General features: G+C 40.4%; 1 protein-coding gene and 1 non-coding gene across 3 annotated transcripts in view; both read right to left on the reverse strand.

Annotated features, from left to right (window-relative positions):
• The window catches only part of Gldn (gliomedin), a 66815-nt gene extending 41342 nt beyond the window's left edge, over positions 1 to 25473 (reverse strand). The window contains exon 1 of one of the 2 annotated variants that reach the window (XM_015480660.2): positions 24904 to 25472. In XM_015480660.2, the coding sequence (XP_015336146.1) occupies positions 24904 to 25266 (363 nt within the window). In that variant the 5' untranslated portion in view covers positions 25267 to 25472. Of the gene's footprint in view, positions 1 to 24903 lie in introns of both variants that reach the window. The other variant, XM_015480659.2, reaches the window with a different exon arrangement.
• Trnag-ccc lies at positions 17885 to 17957 on the reverse strand. The gene has a single exon. It is a non-coding gene; the product is annotated as a tRNA-Gly (tRNA).
• Positions 25474 to 25707: the final 234 nt, after the last annotated feature.

Genomic DNA, 25707 nt, shown 5'->3' on the forward strand with positions numbered 1-25707 from the left:
TGGGGGGGGGGGGGAAGAAAGCTTCAGGCTATATTCTTCCAGTATCCCTGCTTAATCTTTCCTCATTCAGGTCAGAAACACAGTGTTATATCTGATTAAATACAGTATCTGATCCTGAAACAGTTCTTCTCCGGAATTAAAAGGAAAAAAAAAAAAGCAGCTATAAATCAAGTTACTAATCTTAAACATGTGCCCATACTTTGTTTTCAAGAAGTCATTTTGGCCGGGTGTGGTGGTGCACACCTGTAATCCCAGTGGCTTAGGAGTGTGAGGCAGGAGGATCACAAGTTTGAGGTCAGCCTCAGAAACTTAGCAAGGCCACAAGCAACTTAGCAAGACACTGTCTCAAAATAAAAAAAAAAAATAAAAAATCTTGGGGATGTGGCTCAGAGGTTAAGCACCCTTGGTACCAAACCAAACCAAACAAAAACAAAATCATTTTGTAGTGGGTTGCTTATTTGGTAGTTCTGCAATGTTTGAACTATTTTGGTCAATTTTTTCTTAAAGGAGACAGGATCTTTTTTACCTCTGTATATTTTAGATATATGTAAATGTAATAGAATAACTTCTGAATTAAAGTATATGTAATATGAGAAAATATAGATGAAGATTTGTCTGATCTTGAGATCTAGAGGAAGGAAGAAACATTCTAAACATAAAAACAAAAGCAAAACGCATCAATGAACAACTTTATTGATCTGACTATGTGGAAATGAAAAAATTTCAACTACCATCCCATTAAAAGACCTATAAACAAAATTAAAAGGAAGAAAATGTCCTAGACCAAAAGGTGTAAAGAACATGGGTTTTGGAATCAGACACATTCTGTCTGAATTCCACTTCCTTTTCTAAGTGGGTCACATAGCGGCTTAGAGTGCCTAACATATCTAAGCTTCTGTCTGCAAAACGGGAAATAACAACAGCAGCAACAACTTCCTCACAGAATTGTCTGTAGGATAAGATAATGACCTTCTTGAAATACATACCTAAAGCTCTTAGCATAGCACCTAGCACATGGTATAATTGTTATTAGGGGGGAAATATTACAAAATATATAGGACAAGAAAAGTGAATAATGTTCCTTTGTGAAGAACACTTGTAAATTAGTAAAAAAAACAAAAACAAAAAAAAGATTAAAACCCCAATTAAAATAAGCAAAGAACATGAACGAACAGTCATACAATAAAAAAAGTTCAAATCACTAATCAACATATCAAAAAATATTCATTGTCACTACGATCAAACACTGGCAGCCCCTTTCAAGGGGTGAGGGATCCAGTCCATCAGGAGTCAGGTCTTTCTCATTTCAATTTCAGGCTACCAAGACTCCAATCCCTTCTCCCACCCAATCTGGCTTAGTTTGAGGCCCCTGATTCTCCAATATTATGATGTCATTCATTGACTTACTAGATTCAAATTATACTTGTCTTCGACGGTTTTTGAATATCCTTTGATATTTTTGACTGTTCAGTCAACAGTAGGACCTTTTGGGCACAAGGCTACAATGTGTAGTGTCTGCGATGATCGGCCAAACTGTCTTGGAATTGAAAGTTGCTTCACAAAGCTTTAGCATCCCCAAAAGGTAAAACTCACAATGTCTGGTGTTCAAAAAAAAAAAAAAATTACTGTGCCTAAAAAGAAACAGAAAGACAACCAAAAATGGGAAGGAAGAGTGGAGAATCAGCCAACTGAAACCAACCCAGAAATGATTCAGATAAAGGAATTAGAAAAGAAAGACAATAAAATAGTGGCTTTAACTGCATCCCACACATTCGAAAAAAGCTAGAGAAAAGATGGAATATGTTAGATTAAAAACTAAAAGTATAAGAAACACCCAACTCATACTTCTAGGAATGAAAACTGCAAATTCTGAGATGAAAAGTACTCTGGTTGACATTAAGGGCAAATTAGATATTGCAAAAGAAAAATTATTGAACCGGTAGATATAGCAATAGAAACTATCCAAAATGAAACCCGTGGAGAAGCTTTTAAAGATGAGGGCTGGGATGTGTGGCCCAGAGGTAGAGCGCTGGCCTAGCATGCAGAAGGTTCCCCAGCACCACAAACAAACAAAATGAAGCATCATTAAGCTGTGGGGAAACTTAAAGTGGCTCAATATATGTGTAATCAGAGTCCTGGGCAGGCGGGGAGGGCAGGAAAAACATTTTCAATGACCACGGCAGAAACATTTCCAAAATTTAATGTAAACTACAAATCCCTAAATCTAATAAGCTCAACAAACCTCAAACACAGGAAGCATGAAGAAAAGAACACCAAGGCATATCAAAATAAAATTGCTAAAATCATGTGGGAAGAGAAAATCTTAAAAGGAGCCAGAGGAAAAAAATGACAAATTTCATACAGAGACAAAGAAAGCCAAGATGAACAATAGACTTGTCATCAGAAATGATGAAAATGCTGAGCTGTGGACCCACCGGCAGAATAGGCCCAGCAACCCGCGGAGGGGCACAGCCGCCCCCCGCGCCTGCAAGGTAGGCGGACCTGCTACCGACAGGCAGAACAGGCCCAGCGGCCTGCCGGCGTGGCAGGCACATTGCCCCAATTGGAGGAGGGGCAGAGCCGCCGCCCGTGCCTGCGAGGGAGACTTTGCAACTATACAAGAGCAATATAAATATATAGGGGGAAAATTCAAAAACACAACAGTTTCACCAAGCAGAAAGAAACGCGAACAGTATGAAAAGACAAGGAAAGAAAGGACCACAAGCAATGCAGGTCAACTCAACGTTAGAAGAGGTAATATCTGCAGCAGATGGAATGTCAGATAAAGAATTCAGGGTATACATGCTTCAGATGATCTGGAGTCTCAAGGAAGACATTAGACAGCAAAATCAGACAATGAAAGATCACTTCGACAATGAATTACATAAACAAATCCAAGAAGCAAAAGATCAACTATACAGGGAGATAGAGGTTATAAAAAACAAACAAACAGAAATCCTAGAAATGCAGGAAGCAATAAACCAACTTAAAAACTCAATTGAGAATACTACCAGCAGAGTAGAACACTTAGAAGATAGAACATCAGACAATGAAGACAAAGTATTTCAACTTGAAAAGAACATAGACAGCTCAGCAAGACTGTTAAGAAACCATGAGCAGAACATCCAAGAAATATGGGATAACATAAAGAGACCAAACTTAAGAGTCATTGGGATACAGGAAGGTATAGAGGTCCAAACCAAAGGAATGAGCAATCTATTCAATGAAATAATACGAGAAAACTTCCCAGACTTGAAGAATGAGACAGAATCCCAAATCCTAGAAGCCTACAGGACGCCGAATGTGCAAAATCATAAGAGATCCACACCTAGACACATTATAATGAAGATGCCCAACATACAGAATAAGGAGAGAATTTTAAAAGCTACAAGAGAAAGGAAGCAGATTACATTTAGGGGTAAGCCAATCAGGATAACAGCTGATCTTTCAACACAGACTCTGAAAGCTAGAAGATCCTGGAATAACATATTTCAAACACTGAAAGAAAATGGGTTCCAACCAAGAATTGTGTATCCAGCGAAATTAAGCTTCAGGATGGAAGATGAAATTAAAACCTTCCACGATAAACAAAAGTTAAAAGAATTTGCAGCTAGAAAACCATCTCTTCAAAACATCCTCGGCAAAACATTACAGGAAGAGGAAATGGAAAATAACAATGAAAACCAACAGTGGGAGGTAGGACAGTAAAGGGGGGGAAAATAATCAAAGAGGAAAACAAACCATGTTTAGTAACAGAAATAAACAAATATGGCTGGAAGAACAACCCATATCTCAATAATAACCCTAAATGTTAATGGCTTAAACTCACCAATTAAGAGACACAGGCTAGTAGAATGGATCACAAAACAAGACCCAACAATATGCTGCCTACAGGAGACGCATTTGATAGGAAAAGACATACATAGGCTGAAGGTGAAAGGTTGGGAAAAATCATATCACTCATATGGACTTCGGAAACAAGCAGGAGTGTCCATACTCATATCAAATAAAATAGATTTCAAGCCAAAGTTAATCAAAAGGGATAAAGAGGGACACTACATACTGCTTAAGGGAACCATACACCAACAAGACATAACAATCATAAATATTTATGCCCCAAACAATGGTGCAGCTATGTTCGTCAAACAAACTCTTCTCAAGTTCAAGAGTCTAATAGACCACCATACCATAATCATGGGAGACTTCAACACACCTCTCTCGCCACTGGACAGATCTTCCAAACAAAAGTTGAATAAGGAAACTATAGAACTCAATAACACTATTAATAACCTAGACCTAATTGACATATATAGAGTATACCACCCAACATCAAGCAGTTACACTTTTTTCTCAGCAGCACATGGATCCTTCTCAAAAATAGATCATATATTATGTCACAGGGCAACTCTTAGACAATATAAAGGAGTAGAGATAATACCATGCATCTTATCTGATCATAATGGAATGAAACTGAAAATCAACGATAAAAGAAGGAAGGAAAAAGCATACATCACTTGGAGAATGAACAATAGGTTACTGAATGATCAATGGGTTATAGAAGACATCAAGGAGGAAATTAAAAAATTCTTAGAGATAAATGAAAACACAGACACAACATATCGGAATCTATGGGACACATTGAAAGCAGTTCTAAGAGGAAAATTCATTGCTTGGAGTTCATTCCTTAAAAAAAGAAAAAACCAACAAATAAATGATCTCATACTTCATCTCAAAATCCTTGAAAAAGAAGAGCAAAACAACAGCAAAAGAAGTAGAAGGCAAGAAATAATTAAAATCAGAGCTGAAATTAATGAAATCGAAACAAAAGAAACAATTGAAAAAATTGACAAAACTAAAAGTTGGTTCTTTGAAAAAATAAACAAAATCGACAGACCCTTAGCCATGCTAGCGAAGAGAAGAAGAGAGAGAACTCAAATTACTAGCATACGGGATGAAAAAGGCAATATCACAACAGACACTTCAGAAATACAGAAGATAATCAAAAACTATTTTGAATCCTTATACTCCAATAAATTAGAAGATAGTGAAGGCATAGATAAATTTCTTAAGTCATATGATCTGCCCAGATTGAGTCAGGAGGATATAGACAACCTAAACAGACCAATATCAATTGAGGAAATAGAAGAAACCATCAAAAGACTACCAACTAAGAAAAGCCCAGGACCGGATGGGTATACAGCAGAGTTTTACAAAACCTTTAAAGAGGAACTAATACCAATACTTTTCAAGCTACTTCAGGAAATAGAAAAAGAGGGAGAACTTCCAAATTCATTCTACGAGGCCAACATCACCCTGATACCTAAACCAGACAAAGACACTTCAAAGAAAGAAAACTACAGACCAATATCTCTAATGAACCTAGATGCAAAAATCCTCAATAAAATTCTGGCGAATCGGATACAAAAACATATCAAAAAAATTGTGCACCATGATCAAGTAGGATTCATCCCTGGGATGCAAGGCTGGTTCAATATACGGAAATCAATAAATGTTATTCACCACATCAATAGACTTAAAAATAAGAACCATATGATCATCTCGATAGATGCGGAAAAAGCATTCGACAAAGTACAGCATCCCTTTATGTTCAAAACTCTAGAAAAACTAGGGATAACAGGAACATACCTCAATATTGTAAAAGCAATCTATGCTAAGCCTCAGGCTAGCATCATTCTGAATGGAGAAAAACTGAAGGCATTCCCTCTAAAATCTGGAACAAGACAGGGATGCCCTCTCTCTCCACTTCTGTTCAACATAGTTCTCGAAACACTGGCCAGAGCAATTAGACAGACGAAAGAAATTAAAGGCATCAAAATAGGAAAAGAAGAACTTAAATTATCACTATTTGCAGATGATATGATTCTATACCTAGCAGACCCAAAAGGCTCTACAAAGAAACTATTAGAGCTAATAAATGAATTCAGCAAAGTGGCAGGATATAAAATCAACACGCATAAATCAAAGGCATTCCTGTATATCAGCGACAAATCCTCTGAAATGGAAATGAGGACAACCACTCCATTCACAATATCTTCAAAAAAAATAAAATACTTGGGAATCAACCTAACAAAAGAGGTGAAAGACTTATACAATGAAAACTACAGAACCCTAAAGAGAGAAATAGAAGAAGATCTTAGAAGATGGAAAAATATACCCTGTTCATGGATAGGCAGAACTAACATCATCAAAATGGCGATATTACCAAAAGTTCTCTATAGGTTTAATGCAATGCCAATCAAAATCCCAACGGCATTTCTTGTAGAAATAGAGAAAGCAATCATGAAATTCATATGGAAAAATAAAAGACCCAGAATAGCAAAAACAATGCTAAGCAGGAAGTGTGAATCAGGCGGTATAGCGATACCAGACTTCAAACTATACTACAGAGCAATAGTAACAAAAACAGCATGGTACTGGTACCAAAACAGGCGGGTGGACCAATGGTACAGAATAGAGGACACAGAAACCAATCCACAAAACTACAACTATCTTATATTTGATAAAGGGGCTAAAAGCATGCAATGGAGGAAGGATAGCATCTTCAACAAATGGTGCTGGGAAAACTGGAAATCCATATGCAACAAAATGAAACTGAATCCCTTTCTCTCGCCATGCACAAAAGTTAATTCAAAATGGATCAAGGAGCTTGATATCAAATCAGAGACACGCCGTCTGATAGAAGAAAAAGTTGGCTACGATCTACATACTGTGGGGTCGGGCTCCAAATTCCTCAATAGGACACCCATAGCACAAAAGTTAATAACTAGAATCAACAAATGGGACTTACTCAAACTAAAAAGTTTTTTCTCAGCAAAAGAAACAATAAGAGAGGTAAATAGGGAGCCTACACCCTGGGAACAAATCTTTACTCCTCACACTTCAGATAGAGCCCTAATATCCAGAGTATACAAAGAACTCAAAAAATTAGACAATAAGAGAACAAACAACCCAATCAACAAATGGGCCAAGGACCTGAACAGACACTTCTCAGAGGAGGACATACAGTCAATCAACAAGTACATGAAAAAATGCTCACCATCTCTAGCTGTCAGAGAAATGCAAATCAAAACCACCCTAAGATACCATCTCACTCCAGTAAGATTGGCAGCCATTATGAAGTCAAACAACAACAAGTGCTGGCGAGGATGTGGGGAAAAGGGTACACTTGTACATTGCTGGTGGGACTGCAAATTGGTGCAGCCAATTTGGAAAGCAGTATGGAGATTTCTTGGAAAGCTGGGAATGGAGCCACCATTTGACCCAGCTATTCCCCTTCTTGGTCTATTCCCTAAAGACCTAAAAAGAGCATGCTACAGGGACACTGCTACATCGATGTTCATAGCAGCACAATTCACAATAGCAAGACTGTGGAACCAACCTAGATGCCCTTCAATAGACGAATGGATAAAAAAAATGTGGCATTTATACACAATGGAGTATTACTCTGCATTAAAAAATGACAAAATCATAGAATTTACAGGGAAATGGATGGCATTAGAGCAGATTATGCTAAGTGAAGCTAGCCAATCCCTAAAAAACAAATGCCAAATGTCTTCTTTGATATAAGGAGAGTAACTAAGAACAGAATTGGGAGGAAGAGCATGAGAAGAAGATTAACATTAAACAGGGGTGAGAGGTGGGAGGGAAAAGGAAAGAGAAGGGAAATTGCATGGAAATGGAAGGAGACCCTCATGGTTATACAAAATTACATACAAGAGGAAGTGAGGGGAAAGGGGGAAAAAAACAAGGGGGAGAAATGAATTACAGTAGATGGGGTAGAGAGAGAAGATGGGAGGGGAGGGGATGGGGGATAGTAGAGGATAGGAAAGGCAGCAGAATACAACAGACACTAGTATAGCAATATGTAAATCAGTGGATGTGTAACTGATGTGATGCTGCAATCTGTATACGGGGTAAAAATGGGAGTTCATAACCCACTTGAATCAAAGTGTGAAATATGATATATCAAGAACTATGTAATGTTTTGAACAACCAATAATAAAAATTAAAGGAAAAATAAAAAAAATGCTGAGCTGTGTGTGGTGACAGTGACTCAGGAGGCTAAGGCAGGAAGATTACAAATTTGAGGCCAGCCTTAGCAATTTAGTAAGTCCCTGAGCAAATTAGTGAGACCCTACCTCAAAGTAAAAAGGGCTGGGGATGTGGCTCAGTGGTAAAGCACCTCTGGGTTCAATCCCCAGTACAAAAAAAAAAAAAGAAAAAGGAAAAAAGAAACAACACAAATGAGAAGACAGTGGACAGTGGAGTAACATCAGTTAAGTGACCTGAAAGATACAAAACTTTTTTGTTTTCAGTGTCAGGGATCCAAGCCAGGGCCTCATACATGCTAGGCAAGTGCTCTACCATTGAGCTTCAACACCAGCCCTAAGAAAACCATTTTCAGCCCAGAAGTCTATACTCAAAATTATTTTCAAAAATGAATACAAAGAAGTTCTTCAGAGAAATAAAAATGATATAGATCAGAAACTCATTATTTACACAAAGGAAAAGCATGGGAGAAGGAATAAGTGGAGATCAACCCTTTTCTTTTTCTTTAGACAAGCCAGAATAAAGAGTTTTCTGATATTTGCACATCTTTACCTGTGTCACCCTCAAGATGAGAAAAACCACCTGCTGTCCCATCCCCTCCCCCTCCCATCCTTCAAGACCAGGCTCAATGCTGCCTCCTTCTGGAAACCTTCCCCAATTGCCCGCTGCACCCTCTTCATGCCTCTCTTTGGGTCCTATTATCCATTGCTTTGGGTCCTATTATCCATTGCTTTGAGTCCCAAGTGTTTGAGAATTGGCCTCTTCCCTCCCAGTAGCCCATACATTCCAGGAGTGCCCCTTTCTTGTTCTTCCTTATCACCCACAGTTCACACCCACACTGCCTATATTAGGAACTGAATGTTTGCTACATGTACTTACATTTTACTAGGATAATAAAAGATTTGTTTAAAAAATGTTTTTATTAGTGCATTATAGTTCTATATAATAGTGGGTTTCATTTGATACATAATCATACATGCATGGGATGTCATTTGCTCCATTTCAGTCCCCAATACCTCCTCTTTCTCTCTTCCTCTTTCCTCCTGTTCCCCTTCCTCTACTCCATTGGTCTTCCTTCTATTAATTTATTGTTTTTAAATAATCCTTCATAGGTATACATAAAGGTGAAATTCACTGTGATATATTCATATATGTACACAGCATAATTTGTTTAAACCTTTTTTCAAGAATTTTTTTTCCTTGGTATGGGGATGGAACCCCAGGGTGCTTAACCACTGAGCTACATTCCCAGCCCTTTTTATTTTTCATTTTAAGACAGGGTCTTACTAAGTTGCTTAGGGCTCACTAAATTGCTGAGGCTGGATTTGAACTGGTGATCCTCCTGCCTCAGCCTCCCAAGCCACTGGGATTATAGGTGTGCATCATTGCGCCTGGTGTCTTCAAGACATTTATGACTGATTTAAAAGTATTTATTCATAACCAAACACTTGATGAGCCAGGCCCTATGCTTTTCGAAGTAAAACAAAATTTCTGGGTACAAAAGACTCACAATAGAGTTAGTTGATTTAATTTGGTTGCTTAAAAAGCTTTTATTTTTTCCAAGCTGTCTAGGTTTAATGAGGATAAGGCGGACTCTTGTTAGCCTCTCTGTGTCCAGCTAACCAAAGAGAGGATGTTCAGCTTCTCCACGGTTTCCTGAGAGACCCACTCCCAGACAAAGTATGAAGCTAACTCTTTGACATCCTCACTTGGACTTCTAAAGAAAATATCAATGTTCCAAAACTGAACTCTTGATCTTCTCCCCAAAGTTATTCCATCTGTGTTTTTGCCATCTCAATTAATGGTAATTCTTTTATTGTCCAGCCACTAATACCCACCACCACACCCACCCAACCCCGCCCACATACACATCCCACATTTAAACTGTCAGCTCAAGCCTCAGGCATTTCTAGACAAGCTGTCTACTTTATCTTCTCTACTGCTACCACCTGGTCTAAGCTACCAGCGTCTTTCACCTAAATGACTGATAGCTGTCAAACCTGCCCTACTTCTCCCCAACCTGCCCACACACAGAGAAATTCTCATTACAGAGAAATCAGAGTCATTCTTCTTTCTTTTTGAAATTTGTTCTGTTAGTTAGACATGACAGTAGAATGCATTCCGACACATCCTACATAAATGAGTCTAACTTCCCATTCGTCTGGTTGTACATGATGTTCAGAGTCATTCTTTGTCACTGGTCTTCCCCACGTCCTCCAAAGACTTCTCATAATAGCCAGTGTTCTAACAATAGCCTTCGAAGCCCTTGTTCATGAACTGGTCCCTGTTCTTCCTTCCCTCAATCATCTTTCTGACCTTTTTCCCTACTACTCTCTTTTTCACTCACTCCACTCCAGTCTCCTTGCTGTTCCCTGAGCTCTCTAGACACTTTCCACCTTGGGCCTTTGCACTTACTGTTTCTTCTGCCCAAATGACCCTTCCCCAGAAATGGACACGGCTGACTCCCTCAAGTCTTTGCTCAACTGTTACCTGCTCAGTGTGGCCCTTCCCCAGCCACACTGCTTAGAATTACATCTTCCTATCCTTCTCTCTCATTCCCTCCCCTGCTTTACAGTTGTCCGCAGTGCTTATCACCTTCTAATATTGTAAATAATCTACTAACTTACTTTGTTTTTCTGTCTGTTCTTTATCTCCCCCAGAACATAAACTCCAAGAGATCAGAGATTTGTATGTTTTGTTCATATTGTTTTTTGTGCATCCACAATAGTGCCTGGGACACAAGAGGAGCTCAGTGATGACATGTGGGATGAATGAATGAATCTTTCACAGATCTCTAAGTCAGTTTTACCAAAACCTATGTCATCTCCTATGTGGTGGGTAGCATGAATTCCTAGGAAACAATTTTGAAAATGCTCCAGGATCCACCTCCAAAACTTTTAAAATGGCAAGAAACCATATACCAGAGTTTTTTTTTTCCTTGTTGAGTTGTAGATAACTCTGTCAGGAGGTATTTATCAAATACCTTACTAGAGGCACAGTGAAGAACTGCGAGAAATATTTAAAGAGACAAGGTGACTGATGGTAAAATTAGAGACAAAGAAATACAGACACAAATACATGCACAAAGTTTCAGTTTACGATATAAACATATAAGTGCAGAAGTTAGGGTAGGAAGAGATGAGTGTTTTGAAATGAGCTGAGAATCACTTGTATCTCCCAGGCCTCTAAAGGAGCTTCTGAAGCAAGAGGGCCCTGGAACACTGTTTCACTCACCACTGATAACAGTGTTTTGTGCTCACATTGTCCCTTTCAACAAGCATCTTCAGATAATTTCTGATTTTTATCCAAGCATTCTTATCCTCACCCAATAGTCAGAAAAGTGTGCATAAACCATATTTAAGCAACTTGTTTGATGTTGAGAGGAATGGACAGAGAAGGAAACCATTATCCCCAAACCCTGCTCTGTAGCTTTCTTTGTGCACAGCAAAAACATTTGTGAAGATGTTTTATCAACCTACTCAGCTCCTCTCCCCAAGCATAGGAACATCTACAAGTGGCTACTCCAGAAAACATGTGGATGAGGTCCTCCGGGATGTAGTGAGATGCTCACCCACAAAACAGTTGTTGATGTGTTAGTGTCAGAACAGGGGCTGTCAGGGACCTTTGGTCTAACAAGCATGCAGATTCAGTCAATGAAAGAATGAGTGTGTAAGTTCATGTTGGATATAAAGGATAAAAATATTTTCAAATTATGCTCAGTGTAATTAACCTTTCTAAATCTAATATCCAAAATACATTTTTTTTAGACCCATGAACCATCAGAAAAACTATCTGGAAAACAGGATTTTTTCTAGAGGTCTCTGTGTTGCCCCAGTTGCCTGAGATTCCACACTGGGGATAGAACCCAGGGGTGCACTACCACTGAGCTACATCCCCAGCCCTTTAAAAATTTTTTTTTTTTGCATAGGGAAGAGAGATGGGAGGGAAAAGGAGGGAGAATGGGAATTGCATGGAAGAGGGAAGGAGACCCCCTTTGTTATACAGAATACAGGTATGACAATGTGAGGGGAAAAAACGAAAGAAAAGTGGGGCACATTAGATTGGGCAGAGAGAAGTGATGGGAGGGGAGGGGAGGGGAAGGGGGGAATGGAAGGACAGCAGAATAAAATAGACATTATTATTGCTGTGGGTATGCACGTGACTACATGACCAATGTGATTCTGTAACCTGTACACTCAGAAAAATGAGAAATTAGATCCCATCTGATTCAAATGTATGATATGTCAAGATCATTGTACTGTCATGTGTAACTAATTAAAACAAATTTAAAAAAATGGAAAAAAAATTTTTTTTTGCTAAGTTGCCCAGGATGGCAACTTGATCCTCCTGCCTCAGTCTCCTGAGTAGCTGAGATTATGGGCGTGGCCACCGTGCCCAGCTGCCTTCCCCTTTTTAGATTGTAAAGACTTCTCTCATGGAGAAGACAGAGTTCTCCTTGGGAGTAAGCTGCTTTCCCTTCCTTGAATACTCTTTCTTGGTTTTCTTCCCTCTTTTCTTTCTTTTCATGTCATATTCAGTCCCTAAACACAGTCAGCACCCTAACTTCCAATCCATTTCCATGTTTCCTCGTCTCTGTCCATGACACTGCTATCCCTCTCTGTTTTGAACAGATCTGGCCCATGTGGCCCTTTTCCTTAAGTCCAATGAGTTACCAAGGTCAATTCATTCTTCTCTCTTTTTACTTCCAGGATATAGTCGTGCTGTGCTGTCTCCATTCCCAATGCCTCCACCTTAGCCAGACAGGAATCATTTCTTGCCTGCATTAATGAAATAACTTCCTAACTTTCTTCTTGCCTTCAGGCTTCCCCACTGCAGTCTTTCCAGACCACCAGGTCTGTCCTCCTATAAAACCACATTCTTTACAACTTTCCTCTTTTTTTTTTATTGGTTGTTCAAAACATTACAAAGCTCTTGACATATCATATTTCATACATTAGATTCAAGTTGGTTATGAACTCCCAATTTTACCCCAAATACAGATTGCAGAATCACATCGGTTACACAGGGTCAACAGTGGCTCACCAGTTCATTCTGAATTTAGTTCTAGTTTAAGAAGACATTCTCCCCCTGACTTGCTCCATTTTTATCCCAGTCCCTAGACCTCTCAAGTTTTGACTGCACTGGGAATGATTCACCCTCCTTGCTTAATCTCAACATTGCTCATTCAAGGGTAGTCTCTTGAAACCGGCCTCCATCACCTGAGAGAGGATTGATTTCCTCTCTTCTTGACACATCACATAATACACTGTAAAGGATTTTTCCCCAAAGGTCTTCTTGTTCAGAAAATTTGATACCAACGTCTTCAAGGACTGCTTTTGGGGAGAGATGGCATTTTCTCTTTGTTTTTTGGTTTTGTGGTGCTGGGGATCAAACCCAGGGCCTCACAAATGCTAAGCATGTGCTGTATCACTGAGTCATGCCCCTAGCCCCATTTTCTGCTGTTTACTGAAAAGGATTCCAGATTCTGCTCACTCACTTGCTCAAATGAAAAAATAATGGAGAATTATTTTGTGGTCACCAGCTCAATATTTTAGCTAGGGTACAGTTATCCATAATTCATTTCTAGAACTTCACAGTTTTTATATCTATCCCAGGCAGAGCCCTCAAGGTCCCCAGCACTTTGTCAAGCACAGGATACTTTTTCTGAGTGGCAGATGAAGGGGTTACTCTATTACTGCATTAAGAACAAACTCCACAAATTGCATTTTGAATGATCTTTAGTTGGCATTGTTACTTTAACTCTACCTTTCAGTAAAGAAAATTCAGTGTTGAACTTTAGTTAACTTGAAGCAAATTATATCTATTTAAAACATAGAGCTGTTAAAACTCAAAGATCTACATAAAAGCAACTGATGGGCTGAAAAAATGCTCCTTTTATAGCTGAATCACAACCTAAAAGCTTCAGCTTGTTTCATATAACATGACCTTTAGTCTGTAGATAAAATGAATGCAAATTAAGCTTGAATGTCAACTAGATTTGGCCAAGGATTTCTTTGGTGGTGGTGGGGTGGCGGGGAGTTTGAGGAATGTAGAGAGAGAAAAAAATGAATGTCTTTTTTTTTTTTTTAATCACATAAGTTTTTTTTGTTTTTTTTTTTTAAATCAAATTGAGTATTGTTCTGATAGTTCCCATATAGGGAGAACTGGAGAACACAGACCCCCCCTAAGAAGTAAATTGTTTTACTTTCTTGGAAGTTGTTTTGCTTTGCTTTTCACTTCCATTTTCTCAATTTTTCCAAATGAAAGCTTACATACAAAAACAATTTTTTTTTTTTCAGGAACGCCACCAACAGGAATCAGTGGAAGTTAACAGAATTTAACAACAGCTAAGCTAGTCAGGAAGCGGGGGAAGATCACTCCTTTTCAGTGGTGCCACCCCTCATCAACAGCGGTGGACAGGGCGGTGGGGAGCTGGAAATCCTGAACCACTGAAGAAGCCCTGCTACAATCTCAAGAGTCACTCTGTCTCACTGTCATTGATGAGATGATTTAGTTGATGTAATACCAATCCTCCATGAGCTAAGATATTATCCCAAGGCAGCAGCTGATAAGAGCAGAGACAACAGACGACCAGGCACTCCAAAGGAACTGGAAACAGAAAACACAGATACAAGAGGCGAGAGCATGGGGCAAGAAGGACCGACAAATAATAGTGATTGCCATGGGCTGAATGTTTTTTGTGGCCTTGAAACTCACATGTTGAAACCTAATCACCCCAGATAGTGCCTCATTTTAAAAATAGCAACCAACACTTAGTGAGAACCTGACCTCTACTATACTACATGTTTTAAACCTCCTAACAACCCTATGAGGTCTTACTGATGAGGAAATAGAAGGTTGGAGAAGTTAAAAGACGGCCAAAGGCCACCCAGCCATCAACCTGTGGGACCAGGAGGTGAATCCGTCTGATTCCTGGTCCACGGTGCTCACCACCTCAGACTTCAGACAAGGACCAGGGAGAGAATCTAACTGGGAACTTAATAATGAAGAATGGATGCCAGGTTGTTCTACTTTAGGGCAGCCACACAAAGGCTGAAGGTACAGCAGAGCCAGGTGGAGGGGAGGTTGGGCCTGCCACAGAGAGATCCTGAGACAAGGGTGTCGGGAGCACCTGTGATCGAGAAGGTTCTGCTACTCCTTCAGAAAGGGCCCTTCACCCAAGGATCCCTCAGTCTATGGTTTAGTATGCAGCACCTCTCAATGATGGGGTCTGTGGGGGTCTGCTGTTTCCCTAGAGCAGAGAGGCACTTTCTAGGGATCATGTGGCTTTGGGTTCCACAACAAAAATCCAGTTTCTCCTCTGCCTGGTGGCAGTGAAGGTAGAGTAAGAGCCAGGGAGTCAGTGAGCATGAAGATGAGAGCAGATAATTCAGTGGGCTCCAGAGGCCCCATCCTGCTCAGGCCACAAGGGCTCTGCAGGCTTGTTCCTTCTGCCTTCACCTCTGCTACCTTGGCTGGCAAAAGACTAGAGTTTTTTTTTTTTTTTGGTCCTGGGAATTAAACCCCAGGTGCTTTGCTTTTGAGCTATAGCCCCAGCTCATTTTATTTTTTTATTTTGAAACAGGGTTTTGCCAAGTTGTTGAGGCTGGCCATGAACTTGTGATCCTCCTGCCTCAGCCTACCTAGTCACTGGGTTTATAGGTGTGGCTACCATGTATAACTGAGACCAGGGTCTTTTTGATAGGGCTGGGATCTGGGAGCAGGTCCAGATGGTTTCATGCCATCAACATGACCCACCGTGTTCCCATGGTTCCAGATGCTGTCTTGACCCACTTGTTTCTTACATATGCACATAGAGAATCATGATAATCATATGTAGTCATCCCTCAGTATCTGACAAGGATTGGTTTCACAACCCATCCCCCATACCCAAATCTAGAGACGCTCATGTTCATTATGTAAAATGGCATAGCATTTGTATACAGACTAAGCACCTTTTTCTGTATACTTGAAATCATTTCTTGTAATACCTAAAATAATATGAATGCTATCTAAATAGTGTTGTATTATTTAGAAATAATGACAAGAAAATAGTCTATACATGTTGAGCACAGATGTAAATAAAAATTTTTTTTTAAATGAGGTAACTTTATTTTTTTTATGTGGTGCTGAGGATTGAACCCAGGGCCTCACATGTGCTAGGCAAGCACTCTACCACTGAGCCACAACCCCAGCCCACAGATGCATTTTTTTTTAAATATTTTTTTTTAGTTGTAGAGGGACACAATATCTTTTTTTTTTTAAATTTATTTATTTGTATGTGGTGCTGAGAATTGAACCCAGGGCCTCAAGCATGTGAGTCAAGCGCTCTACCATTGAGCCACAATCCCAGCCCCACAGATACAATTTTTAAAAAACATTTTCCATCTGTGGTTGGTTGAATCTGTGGATGAATATGGATGACTAACGTTATCTACAGGAAATGTTTTGTTTGTATACATGTGAAGCATGTACGATAAAGTGTCTGAAGGATGGAGCTAAAAGGCCAGCTCTCTCCTGTCTTCCTCCATGTACATCATTCCCTGAGACAAGAGTTTATGGACACATTCACTGTACCAAGACCACTGGGCACAATCTTAGCAGAAACATAGCTTTAAGTTCTTCCCCACCATTGATTGATACCTAGAGATGGCATCTGACATACAATCAGCTGCACAATGTCATGTGCTCAGAATATACTGTCCTGGCATCCCAAGTCCATGGGTACATTCTGCTTTGAAGAAGGACATGGAAACCCAAGTCCCAGGCTCTCTGTGTGGTTTTACAGCTTTGGATACCCTTTCTTCAATGTCCTTCTGTATTAGGCTTCTAATTTCTAATCTGGGCCTTCTTCATACTGCAGGACTTAGGGACACAAGCTGTCTTCTTCAATTAAAGAGAACAGAATTTGAAAGAGGCCTGCATTTGAGATTAGTGGGTGGTTAAAAGCTGCCCTCAAATTGACTGCTCTTGACTGTGAAGCTAGTAGTGTGGCTCAGCCTTACAGCCTCCATCCAGGAAGATTCAGGATCCTGAATGCAGTCTCCTTGGGGGAGGTCTTATATCCCGGATTTAACCAAAGCTGAACAACCCTGATTTAGTAGTCTTGGGCTCTCCAGAGTATTAACCCTAGTGCTGTTGTTCCACAGTCTATGTGGGAGGTCAGATAACTTTCTCTAAAGGATCAGACAGAAAATGTTTTAAGCTCTGTGGGCCGCTTGGTCACTGTTGGAACTATTCAATTCTGAAGCTGTTATGCAGGAGCAGCCACAGACAGTAAGTTAACAAATAGCAGTGATTATATCCCAATAAAACTTTATTTATGGTTACTGAAATTTGAATTTCATGTATTGTTCATATGGAATGAAATATTTTTATTCTTTTGACCCCCCCACCCCCACACACAGCTTTTGAAATGTAAAACCATTCTTTCTTCATGCACTGTACAAAAACAAGACCTGAGCTGGATTTGGTCTATAGACCATAGTTTTCTGATCCCTGGTCTAAATCTTCAACTTTCATACCATTTGGAAGTATATAGTCCAAGGAGGTGGGAAAGGGAGGTAAACCTTGGCACAGCTAATTTAGGAATATAGAGCACCCAAGCAAGCAGGAGTTGTTACTAGAGGCAATGTGATTCCCACCACCTCCCATGAACAACAGAATTTGTAGATTCACATGAGTGTACTATATAACAGTCATCATGAAAAGCCTTTGTTTGAAACAATTATGTGTTACACTTAGTCCAGCTAGAATCTCCTCCTTGCATGATTTTGAAAAAACACAGGGACAGGAAATTTCCACTAAAGTTTTTTGGTGGTGCTGGGGATTGAACCCAGGGCCTTGTGCATGGGAGGCAAGCACTCTACCAACTGAGCTATATCCCCAGCCCCATGGAATGGACTTTTAAAAGCAGAAAAGGAAACAAAACCAAACCCAAACCACACCAAATACAAAAGTATCATTTCTACCTCAACCAGTAATAGCAATAGTAACCGTGACATAGTTACCTCTTACTTTTCAGATTCCGACTGGTAAATAACATGGTTGTGGTCAAGCTAAATAAAGCCAGTTTTGTTCAAAATTCATGATTATGAGATGAGACTGCTACAAACTCATGACTGCACGTCCCAACAGGGCCTCTAACAATGTGAATGTTGTTCAACCAACTCAGTGTCAGCCAATTAAAAAATTTTTTTCTTTTGCATTGCTGTCAATATTTGAAAGTTGAGAGATATCACATGAAAAGTCAGAGGTTCTTTTTTTTTACTTCTCTTGACAAAAATACCATGATCAGGCACACTAGGCTCTGGTTTTTGTGTAGCAACCCTCAGTGAGCACTTCCTCTTTAGATAGATCATCTGAACCTGCTCTAGTTTGGATGCATCCTCTGAAGGTCTGCACTTTGGAAACCCAATCCTAAAATTCACATTGTTAACAGCATTTGGAGGTGGGGCCTTTGGGACATAGTTAGGATTAGATGGGGTCATGAGGGTGGGGTCCACATGATGGCATTAGTGGCTTTATAATAAGAGGAAGAGAGATCTGAGCTAACAAGCTAGCTCTGTTTCACTGTGGTGTCTCTGCTATGCTATCATGCAGCAGTAGAACCCTTACCAGATGCTTGTGTCATGCTCTGGGACCTCCCAGACTGAAGAACCATAAGCCCAATAAAAATTTATTCTTCATAAATCACTTAGCATCCAGTATTTTGTTATAGCAACAGAAACAGACAAAGACAGAACCTGAGGTTGGTACAATCTCTATCATGCCTAGTAGCAGCTGCCATGTAACTGGGGCTTATGAGCCTTTTTTTACTCATATTAAGAAGAATAGCACAGTCACATGGTTCAAAAGTCAAAAACAATACAAAAAGCTATACAGTGAAAGGCTCATTCCCACTCTCCATAAGTAAGCACTTTTATTAGTTCATTTATTTTTCTCCTTCTTGCTTATACAAGATGATGTAATATACATTTTTCTCTGCTTTGCTTTCTTCACTGACAATATATCCTGGAGATTGTGCTAAATGGTACATAGAAAATTTCCTCATTCTTGTTTTACAGCTACCTAGTAGTGGGTGTATAGATCAGATTATTTAACTACTCCTAGATTGATGGCCATGGTTATTTACAGACTTTTGCTTTCACAGATATTCTGCAATGAATGACAACATACATGTGTCATTCATAGGTGAGAAAGTCAATTGTGCAGGATAAATTCTCATGGGTGAGATTGCTGGGTCGAAGGATAAATACATCTGTAATTTTTCTAGATTTTACCAAATTGCTTTCCGTTTGGGTTGTACCATTCTGTATTCCAAACATCAGTGTAAGAGTATGTCTATCTCCCTTCAGCTTCCTCAATAGAGCCTACTGTAAAACCTTGGTAGTTTTGTCATTGTGACAAGTAAAGATTATACTTCAGGGTAGTTGTGATTTGTATTTTTAAATTAAAAATATATTTCCATGTGTTTACAAGATAGTTATATTTCTTTTCCTGGGAAATACGTATTCCATTTTCATACTGGATTCATATTTCTGCTGCTGATTTTCATATTAAATTCTTGGGGTTTTTTTGGCATCAACTTTTAGGAGAGCTACATATTAGGAAGATTATGTAGCTACGTTATGTTCTCCAAATACTATTGCTTGCTTGTCATTTACTTTTGCCTTTGAGGTATTTATGTTGTTGTTTGCCATGTAAAAGTTTTGTTGGGATTTCATGTGTTTTTAAAATTTATTTCTTTATTGTTTGTGTCTGGCTTTTGAATTACAGTTTGAATGAAGACCTTTGCAATTCAAGATTAAAAATGAACTTGTTCATATTTTCTTTCAGTAATTTTAGTTTCATTTTTTTAAAATGTGTATCTTTGATCCACTTAGGGCTTGTTGTGTTGCACACTGTGGGAACAGAACCATGCTTTTCTAACTTTTGCTTTTCCCAGAGGGCTTGCCTTTAGTCTCAATATCACTTCTTTTATTTTTAGGCACCAGAGATTGAACTCAGGGGCCCTCAACCACTAAGCCACATCTCCAGCCCTATTTTGTATTTTATTTAGAGACAGGGTCTCACTGAATTGCTTAGTGCCTCACTTTTTGCTGAGGCTGGCTTTGAACTCAAGATCCTCCAGTCTCAGCCTCCTAAGCAGCTGGGATCACAAGGAATGCGCCATGGAGCCCAGCTCAATATCACTTCTTAACTCCATCCTTCCCCAATGATATGAGGTGCTATCTTTGACAGGTACTAAATTGACATAATATATTTAGAACTACTTAGGAACTTTCTATTTTTTTCTCATTGGTCTGTCTATTCATATCTCATACTGTTTTAATGAATCAGGCTTTAATTATATTTTAACAACTAGTAGTGAGTCCTCCTCATTCCTCTTCTTTTATAGTCATTTCCTTGCAATGCAGGTTTGGTGACTTTACTTTTCCATGTACACTTCAGAATCAGCTTGTCTAGTCCTGGGAAGTGGGGGTAGATGGAGAGACTATTGGTATTTTTATGTTGGAATAATATTAGATTGATAAACTAACTTAAGGAGAATTAACTTAATATGATGCTAAAAGTCCTACTACAAAAGATGTTTCTTTCCATTTATTTGAATCTTTTGTGATCTTTCAGAGTAGTCCCCCAGCCCTTTCTCTCCTGGCCCCAGCCCTTTCTTCATTCCAAAGATATAGATATAGATACATACACAAGTTTTTGCACATCTTTTCTTCTGTTATATCTTTGTATAAGAAGTCTATCAGGAGCTGGGGATGTGGCTCAAGCGGTAATGCGCTCGCCTGGCATGCGCGGGGTGCTGGGTTCGATCCTCAGCACCACATACAAATAAAATAAAGATGTGTCCACCGAAAACTGAAAAATAAATATTAAAGAATTCTCTCTCTCTCTCTCTCTCTCTCTCTCTCTCTCCTCTCTCTCTTATCTTAAAGAAGAAAAAAAAGAAGTCTATCAATTTCTTTGTACTATTTTTTATATCTTACTTCCCACTGAATTCTGTTTTTGTTTGAAATAGCTTATCATGACATTCCCTTGGGTTTCTCTTGGTTTGATCTGAATATAGCCAGACTTTTGCTTCCTTACTTCCTTTGCCTCATTGCTTTGGCTAATCCTTCTAGGACAATTTGAGATACTAATAGTGACAGTGGGCATCCCTGTCTTAACAGTGACTACTAGGACCATCTCCAGAATTTCTCTGTTAAGTGCAAAGCTGGTTTTGGGGAGTGAGAGATATAAACTGTATTTTATCCATGATTCCCATTATATTGCATATTTTAAAAATCAAGCATAAGTGTTAAATTTTGTCAAATGCGCCTTTTTAGTGTCTGATAGCTGTTGAGCCTTTTTTGAATAAATCATTGGGATTTGCAACTGCTACTTTAAAATAGTAAGATTGTTTTTCTTGTTAGGTGCTCAGCATTTTGAACAATGCCCTGGGTATAGAAATATATGGTCCCCCAGAGCAGTGATTATTGTGGCTACACATTTACCAACCTCAGTGTGTTACATCTTCTATGTTTGATTAATTTGATTTTTGTCAAACACTTTCTGGATGTTCTAGATTTGGGGCAAGAAAGATAGGATGATAAAACTATCAGAATATTAGTACAGGTATGATATGAAGAAGGGGATGAAAGAGAGTATCTGCTGGGAAGAAAAGCTAGAAAAAAATATAAAGATTTGGGAGAAAGAAAGATTCAAGAGAAGCAGCAGAATCTTACCTCCTCCTTACCCCTCACCAGATCCTGGGTCCCATTTCTGGCCTGGCTTATTGCTTCCTAGGCCTCATCCACTGCCACTTTTAATATTTTTCCTCCAAAGTACCCACTTGCTTTTTAAAGTCTTAATATGCTTGGCTGTACCAAATTAACTGTACTTCAGTAAAAATTAATTATCATGCCTCTTTAAAAGTCACTTACAGCTGCCAACCAGCTTCTGGTCAGAATGTGCTGATCAGAATTACCATGCTGAGGAAGGTACTTTCAGCCAAAAGCACAAAAAATATGAAGTGTCAGTCAGCTTGAGGAGGCTTAACTTGGATAAACAAACCATTTTGGAAGGATTTTCAAAACGCTGATATTAGTCTGTGTAGAGCTTATTTCTTTGTTCCTAGATCTTTAAGGACATAGGACCTCAGGGTGAGGGCCTCGGGTCTCACTCTCATTTAAGTTATGGTGCTCTATAACAAGGCAAGAGGAAGTTGTAGACTTCAACCATGAGAAATGTGCATGACTACCTCCATGATATATTCTAGATTCTTCTCTTACAACTTCTCTACTAGAGGTGCCCAGTGATTTTTTTTAAATTGTTCTCATGTGAATAATTCTTTGTTCTGAGAAAAGCAGATAGTAAACATGAGCAAATTTGAAAAGATGAATGGTGAGAATATTGCTATAACAAACGAAAGGACTTTTCAGTAATAAAACTAGTTCCTCTGCTTAAGCAAAGGTCCCGAGGGCACAGTGAACAGGGCACAGCCTAACCAGCCCATAATCATAAGGAAGTCAGGCTAGCTCCTGCCTTCTGGCCAGCATGTGCCCTGCCCCCAGGCTACACCCTAAACTATTTCATTCACAATATCTGGGGGTGAGATTCAGTAAGTTCTCAGACTTCCCAGATGATTCCAATGAGCTGTAGGACCTGCTCCTGAAAGTGAGGTCTTGAGACCAGCAGCATTGATATTAATGGGAACTTGTTCATAATGGAAAATCTTAGGTCCCACTTCAGATCTTTGGAATCAGAATCCACATTTTAAAAAGATCCCAAAGATATTCATGTACACCAAGGTACTGCTGCAGTGTTTCTAAAAGTGTGTTGTCTGGACCACCTGCAACAAACTCACTAAAGAGAAGTGGGGTGAGGAGTGGAGGCAGAGGACTTCCTAAAAAGGCTGATTCTGGAGATGATGATTCTGTAGGTCTCAGAGTGGAGCCCTAGAATCTGCGTTTTAATGAACTTCCAGGTGATTTCTAAACCACTGACCCAGAACTACCCTCAGGAGGACAGTCAGCAGCATTACATTGCCTTCTCCTGGCCTCTGGGCAAGTCCCTCAGTGGCTGGAAAAGATCAAAACACACAAGCTGCAGGTGAGGAACATGCTGATGATGATCTACAAATGCTTCCCAGCTTGATGATTGCGATGTTTCTGCTCTCTACTCTGTAAGAGCTGGTGATGGCCCTCCTAGATCACCTAGAATTAAATCTACCTTTCGGGTTGACTCTGAAAGGAGTCTCTCCATTTTCTTGTGTTAGTGATTGAACAGGTGACAATTTGGTTATTAAAGTCTTTACCTTAAACACAGGATTAAAAATATAAAATGTTGATGCTCACATGTATTTCTCTTTGAAGGTTTCAAAAAACACCTAAAATGCAGGGTCAAGAGCCAAGAGAGAGGAAAGGTAAATTCCCCTAAGAAGTCTTCATTTTACAGCTCTTTTTTGAAATTTTTGCTTAGGCTCAGATTTTTAAATGAGTTAAAAAAAATAAATGAAGCTAGGAATGGAAAATTTGATCTCTCTCAAAAGATTTATTTGAAGTGTGTATTACTTGTAGTTTTAAAAGCAGTCAAGCTCACATAAGATATTTAGCAGCTTTTATGATAACAGATGCTTTAAGTGGATTTCTTTTCAAATACCTAGGATTCTGAATTATGGATTACTTGAAGTGACAACTGAAATCTTCCTAATTATAAAGTGAAACAAGATCGGAGCTATTCTAATGGATAATGAGGTGGAATGGGGAACTGCAATATGATCTAAATATATTTGTTAAAGAATTATTGAATTAAATAAGCAGGGCTGGGGCTGTAGCTCAGTAGTAGAGCGCTTGCCTAGCATGCTTGAGGCACTGGGTTTGATCCTCAGCACCACATAAATATCAAATGAAAACATTGTGTCCACCTATAACTAAAAAATAAAATATTAAAAAAAATAAGCAAAAGCAAAGAAACTTAAAGCTGGAAAAATGATTTGGGTGGGGGCTTCGTTTTAAAGACTTTCTTTAGAACAGTGTGTTATAATTCTTGGGGGTGGGGAGAGGGAGAGAGGCAGGGAGAGATGGAGAGAGAAGTAGGGCCCCTTTGAAAATGTAATGAAAAACAATGAACCCTTCCCCAGGAGGGTAAGGTACCATCACACACACACTGGCAAGTTTCTGGAGTTCCATAGATTCTCTGGAGCTCACACAAAGGGCAATCCTCAGGCCCCACATTAAGAACCTCAACGTTGCCAGTGCTTTTAAAGAAACATTGCTCCGTATTGATTTCTTCCGTTTGGAACAGCTTGAGATCCAAGAGCAACTTTCTCAGCATCTAGGTCCCAAGGCAGTAAAATCAGGGCTGACTTTTACTTAAACGGAGACAATTAAATTAGGTAGACAATTTCGTGGGGTCAAGCGGAGGTCAAGTGAAAAGCTGGACCACTAGACTGTGCCAGGGAAAGAAGCCTTTTATTAAAGATGCCTGAGTTATTTCAGAAAGGTCGCCTCCATCTTTCAGAGAGACCCTGACACAGGCGAGTGGCACAGGCAGATCCCTGAGACCTCTGTGGCTCCGTTCATATCAGGAGGCAAAAACTGTCCTAAGTTGGGAAGGAAAAGAGAATCCATTCACCTGAAGACTCACATGATGCCAGGCGTGGAAGAGACTTGCCCGTCACCCCTTCCCCGACAGATGAGGAAACTGACCCCAGAAGGGTTAAGGTGACCTCCCTAGCCACACTCACGCCCAAGGACCTCCCCACAGCACTTCGCCTCCCTTTTCCCCACACCTCCCGAGGTTCTGCCCGGCGGGGGCGCCACCGGGAGACGAGCCCCCGCCTACCGGCACCATGGAGTAAGTCATCATCATCAGCATGTCCTGGCTTTCTGTGCGGATGTGCTGTGCTGGCTCCCCACGATGGCTGCGCTTGTTGCGCGCCGCGCTCGCGGGGTCCGGGGGTGGCGCTGGCGCACGGCGCGGCGCGCGGCTCAACTCCGCCAGGAAGGCACGCAGGGCACTGTCCTCGCGTTGCTCCTGGCCGCGCTGCGCCTCCAGCTCCCGCAGCGCAGCGCTCAGGCCGCGCCACTGGCACAGCGCGAACACCGTTCCTGCCGCATTGAGCACAGAGAGCAATGCCACCGCTGCCAGGGCGCCACGCAGTCCCCAGCCTGCTGCCCGGTGGCCTTGCTCGGCGCCTGGGGCCATGTCTGTGAGCCTCGGGCTAGGCAGGGCAGGGTTGGGTCCCCTCCCGCAGGGCAGTCTTTATACCCTTCGCCTGCCTCCAGCAAACCGTGGGCTGGTGGCAGCGCTGTGAGTCACGCTGCTCTTCCGCGGGGTTGGCGAGGCGGGCTGGGGACTGTATAGGTGGCGCCGGAGCAGCCCGAAGGGACAGGCTGTGCAGCAAGGGGGTGAGAAGCTAGTGGAGACAGCCCGCAGAGGAGGGGCGGGCAAGGCTTGCATTCCCAGAGCCTGGCCGGCCAAGCAAACCAGCAAACTGGACTCTCCTTTTTTCCCCCCTGTATAACCAGTGGGCATTGTCATGACCCAGACGGGCACAGCGAGGGTCAGACTGAGGGGGAAGGCAGGAATTCTTAAGGCCTGAGAAGTCTCTAGATTGCATCCCATTCCCCCTACACTGCCTTCTTT

Source organism: Marmota marmota, unplaced genomic scaffold, assembly GCF_001458135.2.
Source record: "Marmota marmota marmota unplaced genomic scaffold, marMar, whole genome shotgun sequence".
Lineage (NCBI taxonomy): Eukaryota > Metazoa > Chordata > Mammalia > Rodentia > Sciuridae > Marmota > Marmota marmota.